This window comes from Triticum aestivum, chromosome 3B (genome assembly GCF_018294505.1).
Source record: "Triticum aestivum cultivar Chinese Spring chromosome 3B, IWGSC CS RefSeq v2.1, whole genome shotgun sequence".
NCBI lineage: Eukaryota > Viridiplantae > Streptophyta > Magnoliopsida > Poales > Poaceae > Triticum > Triticum aestivum.
The window spans coordinates 833,647,113-833,667,611 of record NC_057801.1 but is presented as its reverse complement, the minus strand read 5'-3'; the positions used below and the strand labels follow the sequence as shown (position 1 = coordinate 833,667,611).

The 20,499-nt window shown below is 43.2% G+C and overlaps 1 protein-coding gene and 1 pseudogene across 3 annotated transcripts; both read left to right on the top strand.

Annotated features, from left to right (window-relative positions):
- The first annotated feature begins 4,924 nt into the window (after positions 1-4,924).
- Positions 4,925-8,123, top strand: LOC123072770 (uncharacterized; annotated as a pseudogene).
- A 1,443-nt stretch (positions 8,124-9,566) lies between these two features.
- Positions 9,567-20,183, top strand: LOC123072766 (disease resistance protein Pik-2). Of its 3 annotated transcripts, none has more exons than XM_044496405.1 (5): positions 9,573-10,117; positions 10,304-10,433; positions 10,518-11,570; positions 13,736-14,350; positions 18,099-20,183. In XM_044496405.1, exons 3-5 carry the CDS (start codon positions 10,521-10,523, stop codon positions 20,010-20,012), a joined length of 3,579 nt encoding a protein of 1,192 aa, XP_044352340.1. In that variant the 5' UTR covers positions 9,573-10,117; positions 10,304-10,433; positions 10,518-10,520; the 3' UTR covers positions 20,013-20,183. The 3 variants fall into 3 exon arrangements, with proteins under 3 accessions (XP_044352341.1, XP_044352340.1, XP_044352339.1); XM_044496404.1 differs by having other exon boundaries at positions 10,511-11,570; XM_044496406.1 differs by lacking the exon at positions 13,736-14,350 and having other exon boundaries at positions 9,567-10,117.
- The last annotated feature ends 316 nt before the right edge of the window (positions 20,184-20,499 follow it).

The window sequence follows — 20,499 nt, the reverse complement described above, 5'->3', positions numbered from 1 at the left end:
CTGCAGCCCACTCTGCTTTCAGGTTGAGGAGTTGTATGTCATTCATAGGTTGAGGAGTTGCAGAAGCATCAAGACAGAGCGGCCGTGGCTGACCATAGTCCGTTTAACACAAGTGGTGGACATCAACGGCAAAAGATGCATCTCCAACATCAAGCCTTTTCCTTTTTTTGGCTTTGCCTCCAAGTCCATCAAGATTACACTGATCTCTCGAATGCTCGGCCTGCCCATGCTTCACTTTCCTTCAGTGTTAGTGTGTCGCACAACATTTCAGCAAATAATTCGATCATCCTTTCAGAGATTATTTAGCGAGGTGTCAGTATCTAACAGTATCACCATGGGATGCTACAATTACAATCAAGCGACACTTCACTTAGGCATGCCACTGTATTTCGTGCTCAGCATGACTCTGATCAATCTGTGATTTGCAATTATTCTGTCTGACTCAGATGTCTTTTTTTTTTGGTGAAGCAATATCTTATATTACTTGACCAACAGCAACAAGTTCGTGCTGTATACAATATTTAAGAAACGCCAGCAACAAGCACTAGGCACACTCCGGCGGCAAGGAGCTAGAAGCATATTTGGCAGCTAAATGTGCGGCTAGACTCGACTCGCGCCTTACGAAGCTGAACTGGAAACTGGGGAAGGAAGCACTGAGCTCTTGGATTTCAATTTTCAAATAGAACAGGTAGAACTGAAGAACGATTCTTCTTGCGGCTTTTCGATAGCTCAATCAGGGCCTCGTCATCTGTCTCCAGGTGAACATTTAACTGTTGGCACAGTAGAATGCTATCCCTGCAAGCGACGGCTTCCACACTCAAAGCATTGGCATGGACTTGTACCACTTTGAAACCCCAGCAAGAAACTCACCCTTATCACTGCGTATGAAAGGGAAGCACATCCACATATCCACTAGAGAAAAATCGACTGAAACGAATTATAGATTTAGGCAACTGAGGAATAGGTAGTTCCTTTAATTTACCCAAGTTGGACAACTCATGTCTATGCCTCTTTGATTGACTGAAATCTCACTTCCCTATGAAAGAGAAAGCGACATAGATGGAAGAAATGCATGCTACAACTGTAAAAGGATGAAAGGTGTACAACTTCTTCTCCTCCTGTTCACAAGGAAAAATGATAAAAATTGTCAGAAAAAACACTGACAAGGGCCAGACCATTTTGCAACATGAGGAGAAGGGATATCTTCTTCAGCAGCTGCAAAAATCAATTAATGATTTGACTTCTATATCTCGCTTACTGCAAGACGCACGGTAGCATCGCCTACGGGGATCACTGAACTGGACCGGTCAAAGAAGCGGCTTTCGGAAGCTTCTAACGACTGGTTTTGCAAAACCTTCTGCCCAGTTTGGGCCGTTTTTAGGAAGGGTCCATTCTTTTTTTTTTTTTGTGTTTTGTTCTATCGGCTTTTCATCGGGGTTTTCTCCCTTTTTCAGCTAGAGGTTTTTCTAACTTTTCATTTTCAAATACATGTCGTCTTTTTAGTGCATACACTTCTTATATTTACCCGAATACTTGTTGATCATTTGTACACTAAACTTTTTAAAGTACGCACTGAACATTTTGTAAATACACAGTGAATATTTTTGAAACATGCAAAACAAATTAAGTGTTAGTAGAATATATTTTTAAATGGTACAGACATTTTTTATAAGTGTTAGTAGAATACACTCCTATATGACGCTCTTTCCCACAAATAGGAGGCTGGCGCACAGGGGCTCGGCCCATGCACGAACTATGGCGAGGCTGGGGCGAGCTAGTAGCAGTATTGTATGCTGACGAGCACTGTAGCAGCCTGTTCACTGTAGCGAATTGGTTTTTGGTCGGTTTTTCTTTCAAACATTTTAGGATTATTTCGAGCATTTATTGAAAACATGAACAATTTTCAAAATAATATATTTTTCAAAAAACATGAATATTTTTAACATGTGAAAAAAATCATAAAAATGGAAACATTATTTTAATCTCTGATTTTTTTTGGAGATGCAAACATTTATTGAAAACACATTTTTAAGTTTGTGAACAGATTATGAAAAAGGATTGGAATTTTTAAATACCCGAACATTTGTTAAATATGTGAACAAATTTTCAAAGTCTGAAATATTTTTTAAAACAGGAATATTGTTTGGGAATTGGGATTATGAATAAATTTTAAAAATTGAAGCATTTTTTGAAAACATGAACAAATTTTGAAGTCTGAACAGTTTTTGAAGAATTTGTACATTATTTCAAAATTCTAAATTAAAAAACTAAAAAGGAAAAAAAGAAAAAAGAATATTGAAAGAGACACCGACAAAACAAACCCATAAAGAAACACCAGCTGAGAGCCTTCTTGAAGGTTCCAAAACCGGGATGAATCAATTGGGTACACCTTCTACCACATATCCAAAGGCAAAAATCTTTATTGCCAAGAATGGAACCTTTCTAGAGAAGGAGTTCTCTCGAAAGAAGTGAGTGCGATGGAAGTAGAACCTGATGAGGTAGTTGTACCTTCTCTCAATTTGGAAAGTAGCTCATCTGAGAAATCTGTTTCCGTGATGTCTACACCAACTGGAGATCGTAGGTATAAAACCACAAAATGGGTCGGCCCACCTTGTCGGTCAGTCAGTCAACCCTGTACGATTCAACTATAATTGGACACAGTGAGCGCCCAATACGGAATTTTACATGGGTCAGACTCAGCGGCAGCCTGGCCAAAGTCTCCTTGATTTGCCGGTCACACACAAAACCTTCGTTCTTAATCGCCAGGTGCACAAGGACCAGCCAAAGAAGTTGCCTCCACATGCTTTCAATAGCTAGCTACTTACTCACCTGACCGGCAACTGGGGATACGTATGGGGAAGAGCAACTTTCCGTTGATGGCCACCACGTGGCGCTATATCTCGGCCGCCTCGCACTCCCAGTTCATGATGTCTCAATCCTTGTTGACCTTCTTCCTCTTCTTGAGCATCGAATAGGAAGGTGTTGTGTCCCGTCCTCCGCCATTGCATACGCTGTTGCTGCTTGGGTCTTAAGGTCTTAGCCTTTGTGGGTTGGGCCAAAGACGAATCCACCTCACAAGAGGCTTACATGTCGTATCCGGCTTGTGTTCTGTTCCGTCCCATTGCGAGGGCATGGTTATACCTAGCCTCTTCATCTTTAAAAAAAGTTATACTCCTTCTGGCAAGTCAGAGGAAAGACTCACTTGAAGGGAGGCGTGAAAGGCGCCTGCCCAGGCACGCGGGAGGCCACAACCTTGTTCTTTTTTACACGGTTTTTGTTTTTTTTTTTCACATTTTTTTGTTTTCGTCTTTTCCCACCATATTGATGAATTCAAACAATTACAAAAGAATAATTTAGTCATTTCAAAAAAAAAATACGGGGTGTGGAGGCATTGCCCCACTTTGTCAACTTTACCTCACTCCTCCTTGTCTGATGAAGAAGTAATCACTAGTTCTAGGCACCTAATTAAGATTAGAGTGTTGTCAAACGTCTTTTTTAGAGGGTGTTTTGATTTTATAGTTTGATGTTTGAGACGAACACTTAACATCAACTCTTGTTTTTTTCATAGGGAACGAGTTGGAACGATAAAAAAGTGATGTTTATCAACTATATGTGCCACATACAAATTAGACTTGGAAATTCATATTTTATTAATTTATTTCCATACTCTAGTCCTCAACTCTAAGATCACTCTGGAACATTTTGCTGGTTTTATCCGTGCGATTCAGATCCAACGGCTGCCGAATGCTCAGCTATCGTGCCAAAAATAAATAAAAATCCCACGAGAGAACTGATCCACACCGGCGGGCGGGAGGCTCTCTACAGCAGTGACGGCGACGACGATGGCGATGGCCCGCCGCATTCGGCCATATGGCCCTCCAATCCGGCTAAATCAATCCGCCTGCACCCTCCACCGCCAGCTCGGGTGGCGGTAGGAAAAGGGTCAGATCCAAAAAAAATCCGCACAGGGTCAGATGTGGCTAAAAGACGTGCAAAGGGTCAAAATAGTGAATTTGGCCTAGTAGGGAAGCACTGAGTTCATCCCCTTCCATTTTGGCTTACGTCTGTGTAGTTTGGGTCAAACAGGTAAGGGTATATTGGTCCTCTATTTTGTTCACTTATGTTCTTTATTTTTTTCAAGGCTTGATTTTTGTTGAAAAGTGGTAAAAGTTCAAAGCCCAAATAAAAGAAAAGAGTGTCGCTGAATCAATTATAAAGTAAATGGTGGCAAATAATCAAAGTCCGAAGTAAATGGTGGCAAACAATCAAATCCCCCTTCCTATGGAGTATGGACGGGGTCGAGCATCCAGTAGAGTTGCTTCTCAACTCCCAACCGTCTCCGGCCGTAGCTCCTCCTCCTCACTTATTTGTTGCTCTGCAGCCTGCACACCCTCTCTCAATCAATCAACCCCCTTCCTCACAGTCACAACCCCTCCCTACCCTACCTGCCACGTGCTGAGCTTTGCTGCCGCCTGCCGGAGCCGCGAGGCGGACGCCGCACGGATCGGAGCGCGGCGGCTTCTCTCTCCGACCTCCTCTCCAGGTCCAGCGCCAAGGGCCACGGCGAGCCGGGCGGCGCGACGCGGGTCTCTCCTCTCCAGGTTCAGATCCAATGAATAACTGCATTCTCTGCTCTGAACTGCAGCTCTGATTCGACAGCCTATCCAGATTCGGCGCCAAGGTACTTGCATTTGCTTCACTTCTCCTCACAAGCATTTGCACCTGCACGTCTAGCTTTGTTGGTCTTATTAGTCTGTGTTAAAAAGGAAATTAGTTTGTGGTGGATCCTCCGTCCTCGTATTTTTCTTAGTCTGTGGTGGATCTCCCATTTTGCTTGCATTTCTCCACAATAACATTTGCACCTGCACATCCAGAGCTTGCTCACACCACCATTGTCTTCTATGCCCTGTGTGTCTTTCTGCAGTTGTGGTTCTGCGTGTGCAGCTGCCAACTCCAAGCATCGCGATGGCAGAGCTGGTGGCTACCATGGTGGTCGGGCCGCTCTTGTCCATTGTGCAGAACAAGACTTCCAGCTACATCTTGGACAAGTACAAGGTGATGGAAGGCATGCAGGAGCAGCACAGGGTGCTCAAGCGCAAGCTGCCCTCAAGCGCAAGCTGCCGGCCATCCTGGACGTCATCGACGACGCTGAGCAGGTGGCGTCCAAGAGAGCCGGGGTCAAGGCTTGGCTCGAGGAGGTCAAGAGGGTGGCCTATGAGGCGAATGAGGTTTTCGACGAGTTCAACTACGAGGCGCTCCGTCGCGAGGCCAAGAAGAACGGGCACTACAGCAAGCTTCGATTCGATGCAGTGAAGCTCTTTCCCACCCACAACCGTTACGCTCTTTCGATGCAGTGAAGCTCTGTACCAGGGCAGATTGAGTGGCTTCCAGATACAGCTCGCCACTTACTTTTGTCTTGTGAAGAACCAGAAATCATTTTGAATGAATCTCTAGCAAAAATATCCCCAGCAATCCAGACACTTATATGCGATAGGAAAATGATACGTCCACTGTGGCATCCATCAAAATACAGCTCTTTGAAGGCATTACAGCTCCGTACATGGAGCAGGTCATTCCCCTTGAAATCAAAGCATCTGCATCACCTAAGGTACCTTGATCTCTCAAGGAGTTATATCGAAGCACTTCCTGAAGATATAAGCATTCTATACAACCTGCAAACATTGAATGTCTCTGGCTGCCATAAACTTTGTCGGCTTCCAAGGCAAATGAAGTATATGACTGCTCTCCGTCATCTCTACACTCATAATTGTCCAGAGATGACGAACATGCCCGCTGACCTCCAAAAACTCATGGCACTACAGACACTTACATGTTTTGTAGCAGGTCTTGCTGGCTCTGGGTGCAGTGGTGTTGGAGAGTTGCAACAGTTAAACCTTGGTGGTGAGCTACAACTACATCAACTAGAGAATGTGACAGAAGATGATGCAAAATCTGCAAATCTCGAAAACAAGAAGGAACTTCAAGAATTGTCATTAAAATGGAAAGTTGGTGGTAGGGATGATGCAAGAGTGCTCGAGGGTCTCAAACCTCATGATGGGCTGCAGGCTACAAGGATAGGTTCCTACGGAGGCACCACCTTTCCAACATGGATGGTTATCTTGCTAAACATGGTTGAGATCCATCTTTCCAATTGTAAGAAACTTCAATGGTTATTCAATTCTGGTACATCCTTCACTTTTCCAAATCTGAAGGTGTTTACACTACAAGGTCTGGAATGTTTGGAACGTTTGTGTGAAATAACAGAAGAGGAACAAGATGAAGAGATAATATTTCCTCAGCTTGAGAAGTTGTGTGTTACAGGTTGTCCAAATCTGAGAATGAAAGCTAAAGCACCAAAGCTGACTGGGTTAGACTTCGAGGGAGGTGGGGAAGATATATTCCTGTGGTTAACGAGATATATGACTTCATTGACCAATCTGAAGCTGCAGAACCGTAAAGACACAGAAACAACTTCAGCGGCAGTGGCGGAAGTGTCTGATCTTAGTTTGGCACAAATGGTGGAGGTCAAGGAAAGATGGAACCATCATGATTTCCCTCTGGCATATATGAAGTTAAATGGCTTGAAGTCAGGTGTAACTGAGCTATGTGCATGTTTTAAACAGCTTGAGATGTTGAGCATTATCAATTGTGCTGCGCTTGTCTACTGGCCAGATAAAGAGTTCCAAAGCTTGATATCCTTGAGAAAACTAGAGATTTGGCACTGCAAACAACTGGTTGGATGTGCACAAGCTCCTACAATCGATCCATCAACAATATCGGAACCCTCGAGTCAGCCCCTGCCACGTCTCGAGTCTCTCATGATATGGTGTTGTGAAAGCATGATAGAGATCTTCAAACTCCCTGCATCCCTGAGGAGAATGGAAATTCGATATTGCAGTAAGCTCAGGTCCATATTTAGCAGGAGTCTGCAGCAGCAGGGAGAGTCAGCACCGTCGATTCTTCAAGGGTCACCTGTACATTCAGAGGTGTTATCATCATCAGCTGTAGCCAGCATGGTGGAACATTTTCTCTTTCCGTGTTTAGAAGAGATAGAAATAAGAAGGTGTGACAGCTTAACAGGGGTCCTCGATCTTCCCCCATCTCTCAAGGAAATTAGAGTTTATGAGTGCTGCGAGTTGAGATCAGTGGAATCCCACACGGGAGAGTTCCCATCACTGGAGTGCCTCTCCATCTGGAATTGCAAAACCCTGTCATCCCTACCGGATGGGCCGCAATTATACGCATCTCTCCAGTCTCTTACATTAGACAGCTGTCCTGGTATAAATAGGCTCCCTGCAGGCCTGCGGCAACGTCTAAGGAGCATTGAGAAGAAATATCTAGATGCCCGCTATCAAGGTATGTCCGCACGTGTCGGTTTCCTTCTTTATTAGCTTGTCACATTTCAGCAACAAATTCAGAATCCTTCCGGATGTACAACTACTCGATCTGGATGCAAAGTCTCTAGCCAGCTAGTGTGTAATTTAAACGAAGAGGGTTTTGATTATCTTGTTTTTCAGCGTAACAGCAAACATGTGTTACATACACGTGTACACTTAGTAATTACTGCTATACTGTACTAGAGAGTATAATTAATCAAGTGGTCACAGATAATGGTAACAGCATGACTAGTGCGGTAGTAACACTACCCAACAAGTAAATTCTTCGTTCCTCGTGCTTTTCCAGTGTAAACTTACAAATTCGCTGTGACGTCATTTGTGAACAGAGCCAAGTCTACTGAAGCCCAGGACATGGAGAAATGCCTTTCGCAGAGATTAGCGAGCTGTCAAGACGCAGCACCATCACCATGGGAAGCTACGACCAATCAGCAGGAAGTTTATGTTATGTGCGATCTCTGGATTTGATTCTAGGGAACATGCTATCTAGCTGTAACTCATATCATAGATGATGACCTTTTATATATCTCCTTCAGTGTGGTTTCAGTAGTCACTGTATCACCAAGTGCATGCATGCGTGAGCTGCTACTCCCTTTTTGTTTGTAAGAGCAAATGGCGTTGGTCGTTTTGTGCGTCCATAGTGACTCTTAGAGCACAGTTTAGTCAGCAGTAACAATTTTTCATGTTTTATTTGAGAAAGCAGAGCAAGTGCTAGCAAACTGTAGTGTCCACTCTGCTTTCAGGTAAGCATCTCCAGCATTATTTACTGTTTACTCAGCTTGAGGAGTTGTATGTCACTCATAGGCTGTGAGTGAGACACCTATGGAGCCATGGAGGTGAGGAGCAGATGTTCCTGTGGGTTTCATTGACCAATCTTCAACTGCACAACCATCAAAGACTAGACAGGGCGGCGGCGGCTGATCATAGCCTGTTTGACACAAGTCGTCCAAGATCACATTGGTGTATGGTGGAATGCTTTGCCTGCTCATGCGTCAGTTTCCTTCTCTGCTAGTGTGTCGCATAACTTTTCAGCAAAAAAACCGATCATCCTTTCAGAGATTATTTAGCGAGGTGTCAATATGTAACAGCATCACCATGGGAAGTGTCACAGCAATGCGAGTCATGGCGACAGCAAATTGCGTGACACTAGTAACTTAGGTATGTCAGCAAGTTATGCCATGGATGTGGTCTCTGCCCGTGATTTGCAACACTTACTTGTGTGATTCAGATAGATGTCCAAGTAAGAGCGAGTGTATGTGCAGAATGTTTTTCGCGTACTATGTATTAATTTGATGCCAACTGCACCTTGAACTTGATGATCTCGGATTTACCTCCAATTAGCCTTGCAGTGTTGTGTTCAGCTAATATTTGTATTTAGTTTTGAATGGAAAAAACATATGCTTGAACAGTGTTCTCGGTAAAAAGAAAACATATACACAATGTCCTTCATTGCGAGCAAAGTTGGTGCGGCACCAACTTATTTGCAATTATCACCTACAGGCCGATGGTAATATATTTTTTTCTTTCAGAGACGCATAATATATGAGTATTAGGTGTATCGCCTCAATTCTATTCCGTTCATCATCAAGACATTCATACAGATACTTAGAAATATCCCCTTGATTGGATGTACACAATTCCAATCTTTTTCAAGAGAGATTCGTGACAATGCCACTCTCAAAACATCTTATATTAGTGTACAGAGGGAGTAGCAATAAAGCAAATGGCAGAGTCCAAGTTCCGCATGACACAGTGGCATTGTCACGAATTTCTTACCACGAAGGAGTCATCTTAAATATAGGGAAACCATTAGATCCAGAAAATGCATAGTTCGGCATACTTGGAAGTACCGGCTTTACCGCTCCGGTGTACAGAGTTACCAGTGATCCGTTACCAGCGATCCTTGTGTCGGATTGTACCGTGTTGCTAGCATCACAAAAGAATATAACTAGATACTCGATCCTTGTTCAAGAAGCGAATAGGCATTTCACACCGGGAAGAGAGCTTAAGCTTCCGAGGAGTCATCGAACTTGAAACAGGCTGAGGCATTCCTCGGCAAATCTTGTTAGAATGAAATCTCCCTTTCCTGCCAAAAAAGAGGAAAAGAATGCAAAAACTAAAAGAGACAATAAAACCATGTGCTTTTTACAATTGAAAAAAAGAAGAAGTTTTTTTAGCTGAAAAAAAAAGAAAAAGAAGAAGTGCCAGCCCATTTTGTAAGCCGATGAAGAAAGAAAGCAGACGGCCCATCAACACCCATCTCCAACAAGGACCCAAGCCCATTTCGTGGATCGACGACTATGGACTTGTTCTTCCTCTCTTCTTTGTAGTGCTGCTGCTCCACGCCTCCGCCACTGCCGAGATGCCCCCTGCAATCGAATCGAATCGAATCGAATCCCTCTCCCCCTCCGCCATTGCCCGGGATGCCCCCCGCAAGGCTTCCCAAAACCAGATCGGAAGAATCGAATTGAATCCCTCTTTACCCAATTGCCAAGGGAGGCAAGCCACCATGAAGATGCGTACGCTGCTGTGGCAACAAGAAAAGAAGCTTCTTTGTTCTTTCCTCCATCCTCTTCTCTGCTGGACGGAGGCTGCGGCGGCAAGAAGAAAGGAATCTCACCCCATGGCCTGATTTATCTCTATCCACCGTGCACAGCTTCCTTCCCCATCTGACGCAGCGACCACGGCGACTGTGGCGTCTCTGCTTGCATCCTTTCGTCCTGGTAATTGTTTTCTTATTTTTGTATGTTTCTTAGTCTGCTTTTGGTGTGCCTCCGTCCATCTTCATTGGAACATTTGGCCATCTCCTAATTGTATCTTGTAAATCGTAAATTATCTTTCTTAGTCTGCTCTGCACTGCTCTGCTCTAGTGGATAGTTTGTAATTTTTCTTTCTGCTTCACCCGGCAGATCTCTCAGGTTTGGTCGCTTGGGGAACATTTACCCGGTGTTGACGCTGCGTTCTCTGTCTTGGATTTCACCCCCACCCCCCTCCTGTTGGTCGCTCACCAGGCTGCTGTCACCGCCGTCGACAGCCCAGGTATGCTCTGTTTCCTCTCTTGTTATTTTATTTCTTCAGATTTAGCTCAACGGCAGCCAGTAACACCAACCTAATAGTTTGCAGTAAATGGAGGCGACGGCTATCAGCATTGGCAAGTCCGTGTTGAGCGGGGCGCTCAACTATGCCCAGTCAGCCGTGGCCGAGGAGGTGGCTCTGCAGCTCGGTGTCCAGCGTGACCACTCCTTCATTTCAGATGAGCTGGAGATGATGCAAGGTTTCCTGATGGCTGCACATGACGAGCGGGACGACAGCATGGTGGTGAAGATATGGGTCAAGCAAGTCCGCGATGTGTCCTATGCTGTCGAGGACTGCCTCCTGGACTTCGCTGTCCGTCTTGAGAAGCAATCTTGGTGGTGCCTCTCTCGCAAGGTGCTAGCCCGGCATTATGTGGCAAACCAGATGAAGGAGCTCAGAGCCAAGGTGGAGGAGGTCAGCCAGAGGAACCAGCGTTACCAGATCATCAGGGGCTCTAGCTCCAAACATACCTCCGCTATAGGGCAGCCTACCATCTCTGGTGCGACGATGTCTGCTGCCGATGATGCAAGGCTGCGGAGGCATAAAGCTAAAAAGGATCTCGTCGAGTTGATCAATTGCAAGGATGATGCACTTCGAGTGATAGCGCTGTGGGGCACAAGTAGTAGTGATCTGGGGGAGATATCCATCCTAAAAAGTGCCTATGAAGATCTCATGATGCACAAGAATTTCGATTGCTGTGCTTGGATTACACTGATAGGTACTTTCAATCAGGCAGATTTGATTCAAAACATTGTTTGCCAAATCTATGTTAATTCTCTTCAAGACTCTAGAAAAGAAGGTAAAACAACTATTGGGGCCCAAGTTCTTAAGATGACGACAACGGCGAAGGAAGATGGTTTGGATCATGAGTTCAAGAGATATTTGAATGACAAGAGTTACCTAATTGTACTCAACAACATACACAGCATTGAAGAGTGGGATTGCTTTAAAACATGTTTCCCAAACAACAATAAAGGAAGCCGAATAATAATATCCACCGAGCAAGTTGCAGTTGCAAGCTTATGCATAGGAGCAGAGGATGAAGCTCTAGTGCATAAGTACTTATTTGCTGATCAACCTCTTTATGCTTTCTACAGGAAGGTAATTTTTGAAATACTAATAACTGTCTAATTAATGCTCATCTTGTTTTTATTTTTCTTTCAGTGTCCCAACTAATAGTTAACATAATTGACTAGACTTGGACTTGTGTTGTCATGAAAGTTTTAGGTCAATAACCATTCTACATAGTTAAATTAAAAATCATTATATAGTTTCCTCTTTTTCATGAGAAAGAATTTGTAGGATTTATATATATTTCACTTATGGTACAACTGAGATATATAGTAACCTTAATTTATCAACGCCAATGTGCATAAATGACTCCATTTGATGTTTCTACACCTCCCTCTCCCTCCCCCGTCATCCGGTTGCATGTCCTCTACCTGAGCCTTAGATCCAATCTTGACCATGCAAATAATTCCAGTGATTACAAGTTACAACTATACCTCATACTCCATTAATTTGCTAGCTTAGAACCTGAACTCTTGCATGGAGTTATTGGGCTTCCATTACAATTTGCTAGCCACTGGTCAGCAACCACATACTTCTTCCATAAATTATACTCTTCACATGCCATAAGGTGTGGACCACCCTAGTTGCCCCTGATTCTTGCATCCACAACTGATAATCTCCTTGACTGCCATTCATGCCCCGTTGACGAGAATGCCAGCTGCTCTAATACAAGTGGCCGATGCACAAGAGACACGGAAAGGAACATGGCCCTCCCACACTAGGTTGGCCAATTGACCTTGCCATGTTAGCTTCTACCCCTAAATTTTGTATTTTGCAACTAACCAAATTAGTCTAAATTACTGTTCGACAACTAACCTGATTAGCCTGAATTACATGTTTCTTTTAGTTAGTAGGCAGGGTCTCCTGTATCACTCCCTCGAGTGGCACCGGGGTGGAAAATCCTACGCTCCTAAAGCCACCATCCTCGCCATACCTCGCCACCACTGGTGGCGACAGCAGGCTGCTTGGACACCAAAGGTGGTGAGCTTTTCTTGCTGGCCGTAGTGCTCCTTGAGCTTCTCGCAAGTGGTTGTGCTCCCTTCTCGCAAGTGGTCTGCTCCGGGAGGTGCGGCTGCTTGGGCAGTAGATCTGACCTTTGGGCGCGTGTAAACGACCATGATAGCAATGTGTGATGGGGGGTGGTGGCCCAATACGGTGCCTTCGTTGGTTGGTGGATGCGAACCCGGCAGGGTTGGCAATTTTGCTTCTTTCCTCCTTGTCCGTAATGCCTATGGCTTGAAGCTCTTGTGGCCTTGGGTAGGCCGCAGGCTGTGTGGACATTGACCAAGTCATTGACACGGGCGAGGTGGGGCGGCAGATCTGGCTTGGTGCATGGTCAGCAAGGTTCATGCCAGATGGTACAACTGCATGCATAAGGTGACAGGTTTCGGCAAGTTGTTGATAACTTTTGTGATGGGGTTGGTTTGTGGAGATTAGCAGAAAAAACAGAAATGTGGAGAGCTAATTCTAGCGAGTTAGCTCAACATTAATACCTTTGCCCTTTACATCCAACCAAACATAGCCTACGCCAGGGGATTTAAATCCCTACAGTGTAGTCAAACAAAGCTGCAAAGTTATCTAGCGAAATATTTGTACTTCTGGGACAGAGTAGGTACTCCCACCACATATTATACTAGTTAAATAACTTTGTTATACACCTTTATTATTTTGGATTATAATCATGAGAAAAAAATCATTGCCATATATGATTTATGCAAAAAAAGGTTTCTGACATATATTGTGGCTGACAACTTATGAATGGTAAAAAAATTTGATTTTAGCCAAGGGATCATTATAGAGTACCATCATAATTCTCCTCTTACCTTTTCATGAATTTTGGAAAGGCTCCAACTATTGAACTCTTAATAGTGTTTCAGGTAATCAATGATGAAAAATTGAAGTACATATTTGCATGTCTTATCTTACTTTTCGTATCATAATATATTTGTTCGATTTGCACATTGAAAGTGATACCAACTTCCTTGCATATACTCCAAATATACTTTATTTTCATTGTTACCCTACTGCATGGTTTGTTAGAGATCTCAAATCATTTAAGAACAAATGTATCATATCAAAAGTTACAAAAACTTAAAAGTAGCATACTAGAATTGCAAAGAACTTGAAACGGGACAAAATATTATCTTCCAGAAACAAAGACAACACTTAAGCATTATTCGTGTGCTTGTGTTTAGGTTTCTCAGGAGGGGAGAAATTCAGCAGAAAAAGGGTCCATCTCATACATAGTCCCTACTGACGTTGACAACTCTACACACAAGAATATCCTAACTCAGACAGAGACAATGGCTACTCTAGAGGAATCTCATCTCATTGGGAGAGGGACTCAAAAGGAGGAAATCATCAAACTAATCTCAAATAAAGATCTCCATCATTTTCATGTGTTCTCCTTGTGGGGAATGGGTGGTATTGGAAAAACAACACTAGTGACAGATATTTATCAAACCCAAGAGATTAGTAGCATGTTTGATAAGCGTGCTTGTGTCACAGTTATGCGTCCTTTCAATCCAGCAACGCTCATTGGGAGCTTAGCTATGCAGTTCGGATGTAAAAATGGGACAGATTTAAGGAGATGTTTAGAAGGAAGGAGATATTTGCTTGTTCTTGATGCTCTGTGGTCCATAGTAGAGTGGGATGCTATAAAACAATGTTTACCAGAAACGGCAGCAAGCTGCATAATAGTCACCACAAGGGAAGAGAATATAGCGAAGCACTGCTCCAAGGATGAAAGAAATATATACAAGCTCAACCATCTGGGTCCTGTTGATGCATGTACCCTCTTCACCCAAAAGGTACAAATAAAGTAGTGTCATGCTCCATTAGATGTTGTATTAATTTGTCTCCCTATTATTTCGTATTATGTTATGGAACATATGTTGTCATATTTTTTGTGTGTGAATGCTACTTTCACAAGAAATATCTTTTTGAGCACTTATATCAGAATTGTAGAATCAACTTGCTAGGCCTTTGTCCACCAAAAAATTGAATTTGACATTTCTTAGAAATCATACACAATAGCTAGAGTAATACATATAAATACAAAGGGCATTGGAATACATAAACTACGATTAATAATTTGTGGAATTTTTTGCTGTAAAAGTGAATTAATATATATGTTTCGCTGTGGAACAACAAATGGCTCAGTGGAGGCACAAATAAAGGTTCATCCTATTTTACATGTACAAAGGGTAGTGTATAAGCTTTTCTCTTTGCTAATTATTGAAGTTATTCCATGGCCACATTTTTTCTTGTGGACATATCGTCTCAGCATTTTCATCCATCCAGATCTGCCGCAATAAAAAACATGCTTCAGTAATCATGGAAGAATATTTGATCTGCTCATAAGAATCTTTAGTCACAGTCTCATTGGCTTTGTCTTTGGCTCAGTTCAGCCCTTTTTACATCAAGTCACTGAGTGTATATGGCAAGTCAATTTTGGCCAGAGTTTCTAGAAAATCCATAAATACTCCCTCCGATCCCTAATATAAGACATTTTAGCTATTTTAACACGGACTACATACAGATATATAGACATATTTTAGAGTACAGATTCACTCATTTTGCTCCATATGTAGTCTGTGTTGGAATCTCTAAAAGGGCTTATATTTAGGAACAGAGGGAGTAGTATATAATGAAACTATATTGTATTTATATATTTAGATAAAAGGAAATCATGCATCTTGAAAGTACAAATTGATAAGTTAAAGAATTATGATATTTTAATTTCCTGAAATTGTGCATATTTCCATATCTCCTGCCATGCTAACAAGTAACAATACATAAAATTAAACAATCTTTAGTTGAACAACATTTGTACTCAATAGAGAAAGAGAGGTCCTGCAAGATGATTATTTGTATGTAACAACAGTCTTCTTTTAGCATGGTAATATATTGACTTATATCGGATAACATATATTCCTAGTTTCCTACAAGAGTGTTGACTAGACAGAATATCATATAAGTATATAATGAGATAATATATTTGATCAGACCTGAGAATTCTAGTAACAGGACAATACACCAGATTAAAAAAAGGGCGTACCTAGTGCTGAAATCTCCCAGACATGGTGGGGTATGGGAAGGGAATTTCTAGACAGTATCCTTGCATAATAATTCTGCAAGGCGGCTGGTTTGAGCCCAGGATGTGGAGGCTAATACATCTGATTAGATGAAAAAAAATGTCTTTGAAACGCAGGAATGGCATACAATCTCAAATATATCTTATACAATTCCAAAACATTGACATGTTTTGGCATGCATGTGTTTATGCTTGATTGGTTGATTTTGCATTATATAGATCACCACATACAAATTTGGGAAACTTTTTCTCATGTTTGTAGAAATTAAAAGGTTTCATATGAAGCAATCTTAAATTCATGCGCTACGAACGTGCCTCTAAGAAACCTAAGGCTTGTTTTGAGTCTTCATATGTGAAGCTTCTTCAAATTCATGTTTCATATGGGCGTATGACTGGTTACATTATTATTTATCTCAAATACATTATTACATTTATTTTTACATTCAGAAGTTTGGTTTTCAATGAGTTTTCAGTACTTACACTTTTTTATAAGATACTACGGCATGTTTGCCTTCATATTGTTGAAAGCCCCAATGGCAAAGTAGAATTACATGAAGTAAAGCCCTAAATTGGTCCGGGGCCACAGTCCTGGACGTGTAAACAACAACCTACAAGCATCACTACAACAACTCGCTGTTGAGCAAACCACAATAGGCAACCAACTACAACATATCACTAGAACCTAGAAAACATAAAGCAACTATTAGTGGTTGAGTTGCGAAGTCTCCTTGATATTGTCTTGGTGATGAGTTGGAGCTTCCGGAGCCTTGGTGCATCCATGAAGCATTGATAGAGGGCCACGGAGGATAGTTAATGTCGAGGGTTGTGTGAGGGAAACACTCTAAAGCTTGTCTAATGAGTAGAGCAGAGCCGCCCAAGCTGGTTGCGCTCCGAGTCAATGGCAGCCTGGCAGCGTCGAAAGGCCCATGCCTTCTGGCTTTTCAGGCCAGCAAGCATAACGCAGCACAGTCAGATGACCGCCTTGCCGCCTTCAGAACCCCCACCGCATCCATGAGAGGCTCGGAAGCATCAAGGCAGAGTCTTCAAGAAGAAAGCAGCTTGCCGCCGCTGCATGATCCGGAAGACCCAGGCGCCTTTAACAATAAAGCAACATGGCTAAAAAAGGATAAGGCCAAGATGCCAGTAGCGATTGAGAATTCGGAAAGCTTTGGAGTAGTCATTGGACATGCAGAGTGAACAGGTAAGCGACAGTCGCCTTATCGGGCTTCCATGCTCCCGCCATAGTGGACTAGGCTACGAGAGAAGATGTTGGCATGCCAGCGAGGCCACTGCTAGAAAGGAAGGCCATCCTCAACCACACATTCACGCCCCATCTCACCCTCTGCCGTTAGCTTGGCCCGACTGTAGAAAATGCAGCACCGAGCCGCCGTCTTGAGCCAACGCCTCATAGCTGCCTCTCTGCCCTCATGACCAGAACACCCGGACAACACTACCCCAGCACGCCCTACCGAATGAACCATCAAGGGCTGCCATCCCGAAGACCAAGCGCCACCACATGCCTCCTTGGTCTGGGATATCCAAAATCATCTAGATCCAAAGGCGGGAGCACGCCAAGGCGACGACAGGCGGGAGAGAGGCGGGGAGCAAAACCTAACCTTAGCGGGGTGCGTCGCCACCCGAGTCACCTGCATGGGAGTGACACGGGGATGATTCCTTTTTCTAAGAAATCCAGTAGTTCACACATTTATTGGGTACTGTTGTGGTGCTGCATTCCTTGAATGCCTCCACAATCATTCTGTGCACATGCAACTGTATATGGGTTTAGCTAGCACTTTTGTACGTTTATCACTTGTTTCCTTTACTTTTTCATGCACAAGGAAATGGGAGAAGACAACACTCATGGATAGAAAAGGCCTCTGCAAAATGATTCACAAAGGTGTTAATTGAGGAACCATATTACCTTCTAATAGGAGTACCATAAAAGAGTTACTCGTGTAATAACCACATTCAAACATTATGGTTATAACAAATATACACCATTAACTAAGAGGCCTGATTATACCAAGTTAATGCCTGTTTGTGTAGCACCAAATCGTAAGCAAATCTAGCAGTGTGAGTAGGGTAACTGATGTCCAATAAAATCAGTAGCAACAATACTATTAGCAGTAACCAGTTGAGAGGAGGTGAGGTGCAACCATAGAAGTAGAGCATGATGGAAAAGGGCATTGTTTTGATTGGCTTTCTTGGCGTGCAATGCAGGTAGGGTACGTTGCTAGGTAGGAGGAAAGTACTTTTAGGAAGAAAAATGATAATATACTAGTGAAAAAGATGAATGACGGAGAAACATATTAGCTAATAAAAAGTAGCAGTGTCTCACTTTTACATCTTTATACTACATACTCCCGTATATTCTGTAAGGTAAGAACATGTTGGACAATCACAATAGTGCTCATATGATTTCTTTCTTCTAGTACTAAATGACATATTGATATGGATTTCAGGTATTTAAGAAGACCGTAAATTTGGATGAGCAATATCCAGAGTTGGTTGAACAAGCAAAAATGATATTGAAGAAGTGCAGAGGACTTCCCCTTGCACTAGTCACCATAGGTGGCTTCTTGGCAAGCCAACCAAAAACTGCTTTTGAATGGAGAAAATTGAATGAGCATATCAGTGCTGAGCTGGAGATGAATCCAGAACTTGAGATCATAAAAGCAGTCCTTATGAAAAGCTATGATGGTTTACCCTATTATCTCAAGGCTTGTTTCTTGTATCTGGCCATCTTTCCTGAAGACCAGCAGATTGCACGGAGACGCTTAGCGTGTCGGTGGCTTGCAGAAGGTTACTCAAGTGAGGTGCGTGACAAGTCTGTGGAGGATGTATTGGACGGTTACTTCATGGAACTTATAAGCAGGAGCATGATCCTGCCATCTCAACGGTCAATTTATAGTAGGAAAGGAATTGACTCCTGCCATGTCCATGATCTCATTCGTGAAATTGCCATCTCAAAGGCTATGGAGGAAAATCTTGTTTTCACATTGGAGGAAGGGTGCAGCATAAACAACCAAGGAACAGTGCGTCATCTTGCTGTAAGCAGCAATTGGAAGGGGGATCAGTGTGATTTTGAGAATATAGTAGACTTGTCGCATGTACGATCGTTGACTGTGTTTGGAAATTGGAGGCCATTTTACATTTCTGATAAGATGAGGTTGCTACGAGTGCTGGATTTAGAAGGCGAGTGGGATCTAGTTGATCATCATCTTGAGCACATTGGGAAGCTTGTACATCTTAGATATCTTTCTCTAAGAGGACATGCTTCTGTATTTCACCTGCCAAATCCGTTGGGGAATCTGAGGCAACTCCAGACACTAGATATTTCAGGTACGAGCATAATGAAGCTACCAAGGACCATCACCAAGCTTGTGAAGATGCGACGCATTCTGGCTAGTCCATGGGAGGATTTATATGAAGATGCAATTGAGCAGTCACTAATGACTTTGCCTTTATGTTCAGTGTTTTGTTGTGTGGCATGCTGTGCACCTAGGATTCTGGCAGAGGAACTTGACCTTGACGATGGTGGACAACTTAACAGGCGTGATGTATGCACTGCATTCTGTTGCAGCATATTACCTTATTATGCGGCAGGAGGACGAAATCCAGGTGGTGTGGAGATGCCAAGAGGGATTTGGAAACTGAAGGCCCTACACACACTGCATACTGTAGACGTCTCAGCGGGAAAGGCTGTTCTAAAAGATATAAGAAAGCTCACCCGGTTGCGCAAGTTAGGAGTGACAGGCATCAACAAGAGAAACGGTCAAGAGTTGTGTTCAGCAATTGATCGTCTCAGCAGCCTGGAGTCATTGTCACTACACTCACATGGAGAGACAGGTTTATCAGGCTGCTTGGATGGGCTATTCTCACCTCCAGAAAACCTGCAGAGCCTCAAGTTGATAGGCAACCTGGTTAAACTGCCGGAGTGGATCCAGGGCCTCAAAAATCTGGTGAAGCTGAAGCTATGGAGGTCGAGGATATCGGAACATGATGCGGTCATACAAGTCCTTGGGAACCTACCAAACCTGGCCACCCTCCGTCTATTGCATGCCTCGTTCGTTGGTGAAGAGGTCTGTTTCAGTTTCCGTGGGGAGGCATTCCCGAGCCTGAAGGTGCTGCAGCTGTATCTGATAAAAAACCTCAAGTCGGTGGGGTTTGAAGAAGGAACAGCCCCTAAGCTTGAGTTGCTGCGGTATTGTGGTGCGGAACATCCCAGTGTTGGGTTGTTCTGTGGGTTGCGACATCTCCCATGTCTCAAGGAATTTATGCTGTATAGCTTGCACTGGAGAAAGACCGAGTTTGTGGAGGACTTGCAAGGCCAGCTGGCAGAGAATAAAAACAAGCCCGTTTTGAAGAGTAGCTAGCTGTATTCGACTCCCTCTTGGTCTATCTTCTTAATATTCATGTAGGTACGTACGTATTATTAGGTCCCTCCCTCCCTTTTATGTATGTAGTGGTATTTCCTTGGATTGAGTTGATGTAAGCTAGCAAATGGCTTTCGTTGTTTTGTTCATCCGTCACGACTCTTTGATTTCTGTCTGTTTGTGTGAGCGCAGTTGAGCCAACAGTAAATTTTCGTGTGATGGTTTATGAAACGGAGCAGGTGATGACAAACTGTCCCCCATCGCTAGCTATATTGATTAACAACAGGATTAGATCGATTGCAATACTGGTGTTCGGGATTGGGAGCAACTAGTGAGAGATCATGTGTGTCTGCCCACCATAATTTCAGGTTGGCACGGTCAGCATTTTCAACATTGAGATACTGTTTCCTCAGCTTGAAAAGTTGTACTACATCATAGGCTGCGAGAAGATGGCAGCGGCATCACCAGGAGGTGTGGACGGAAGACA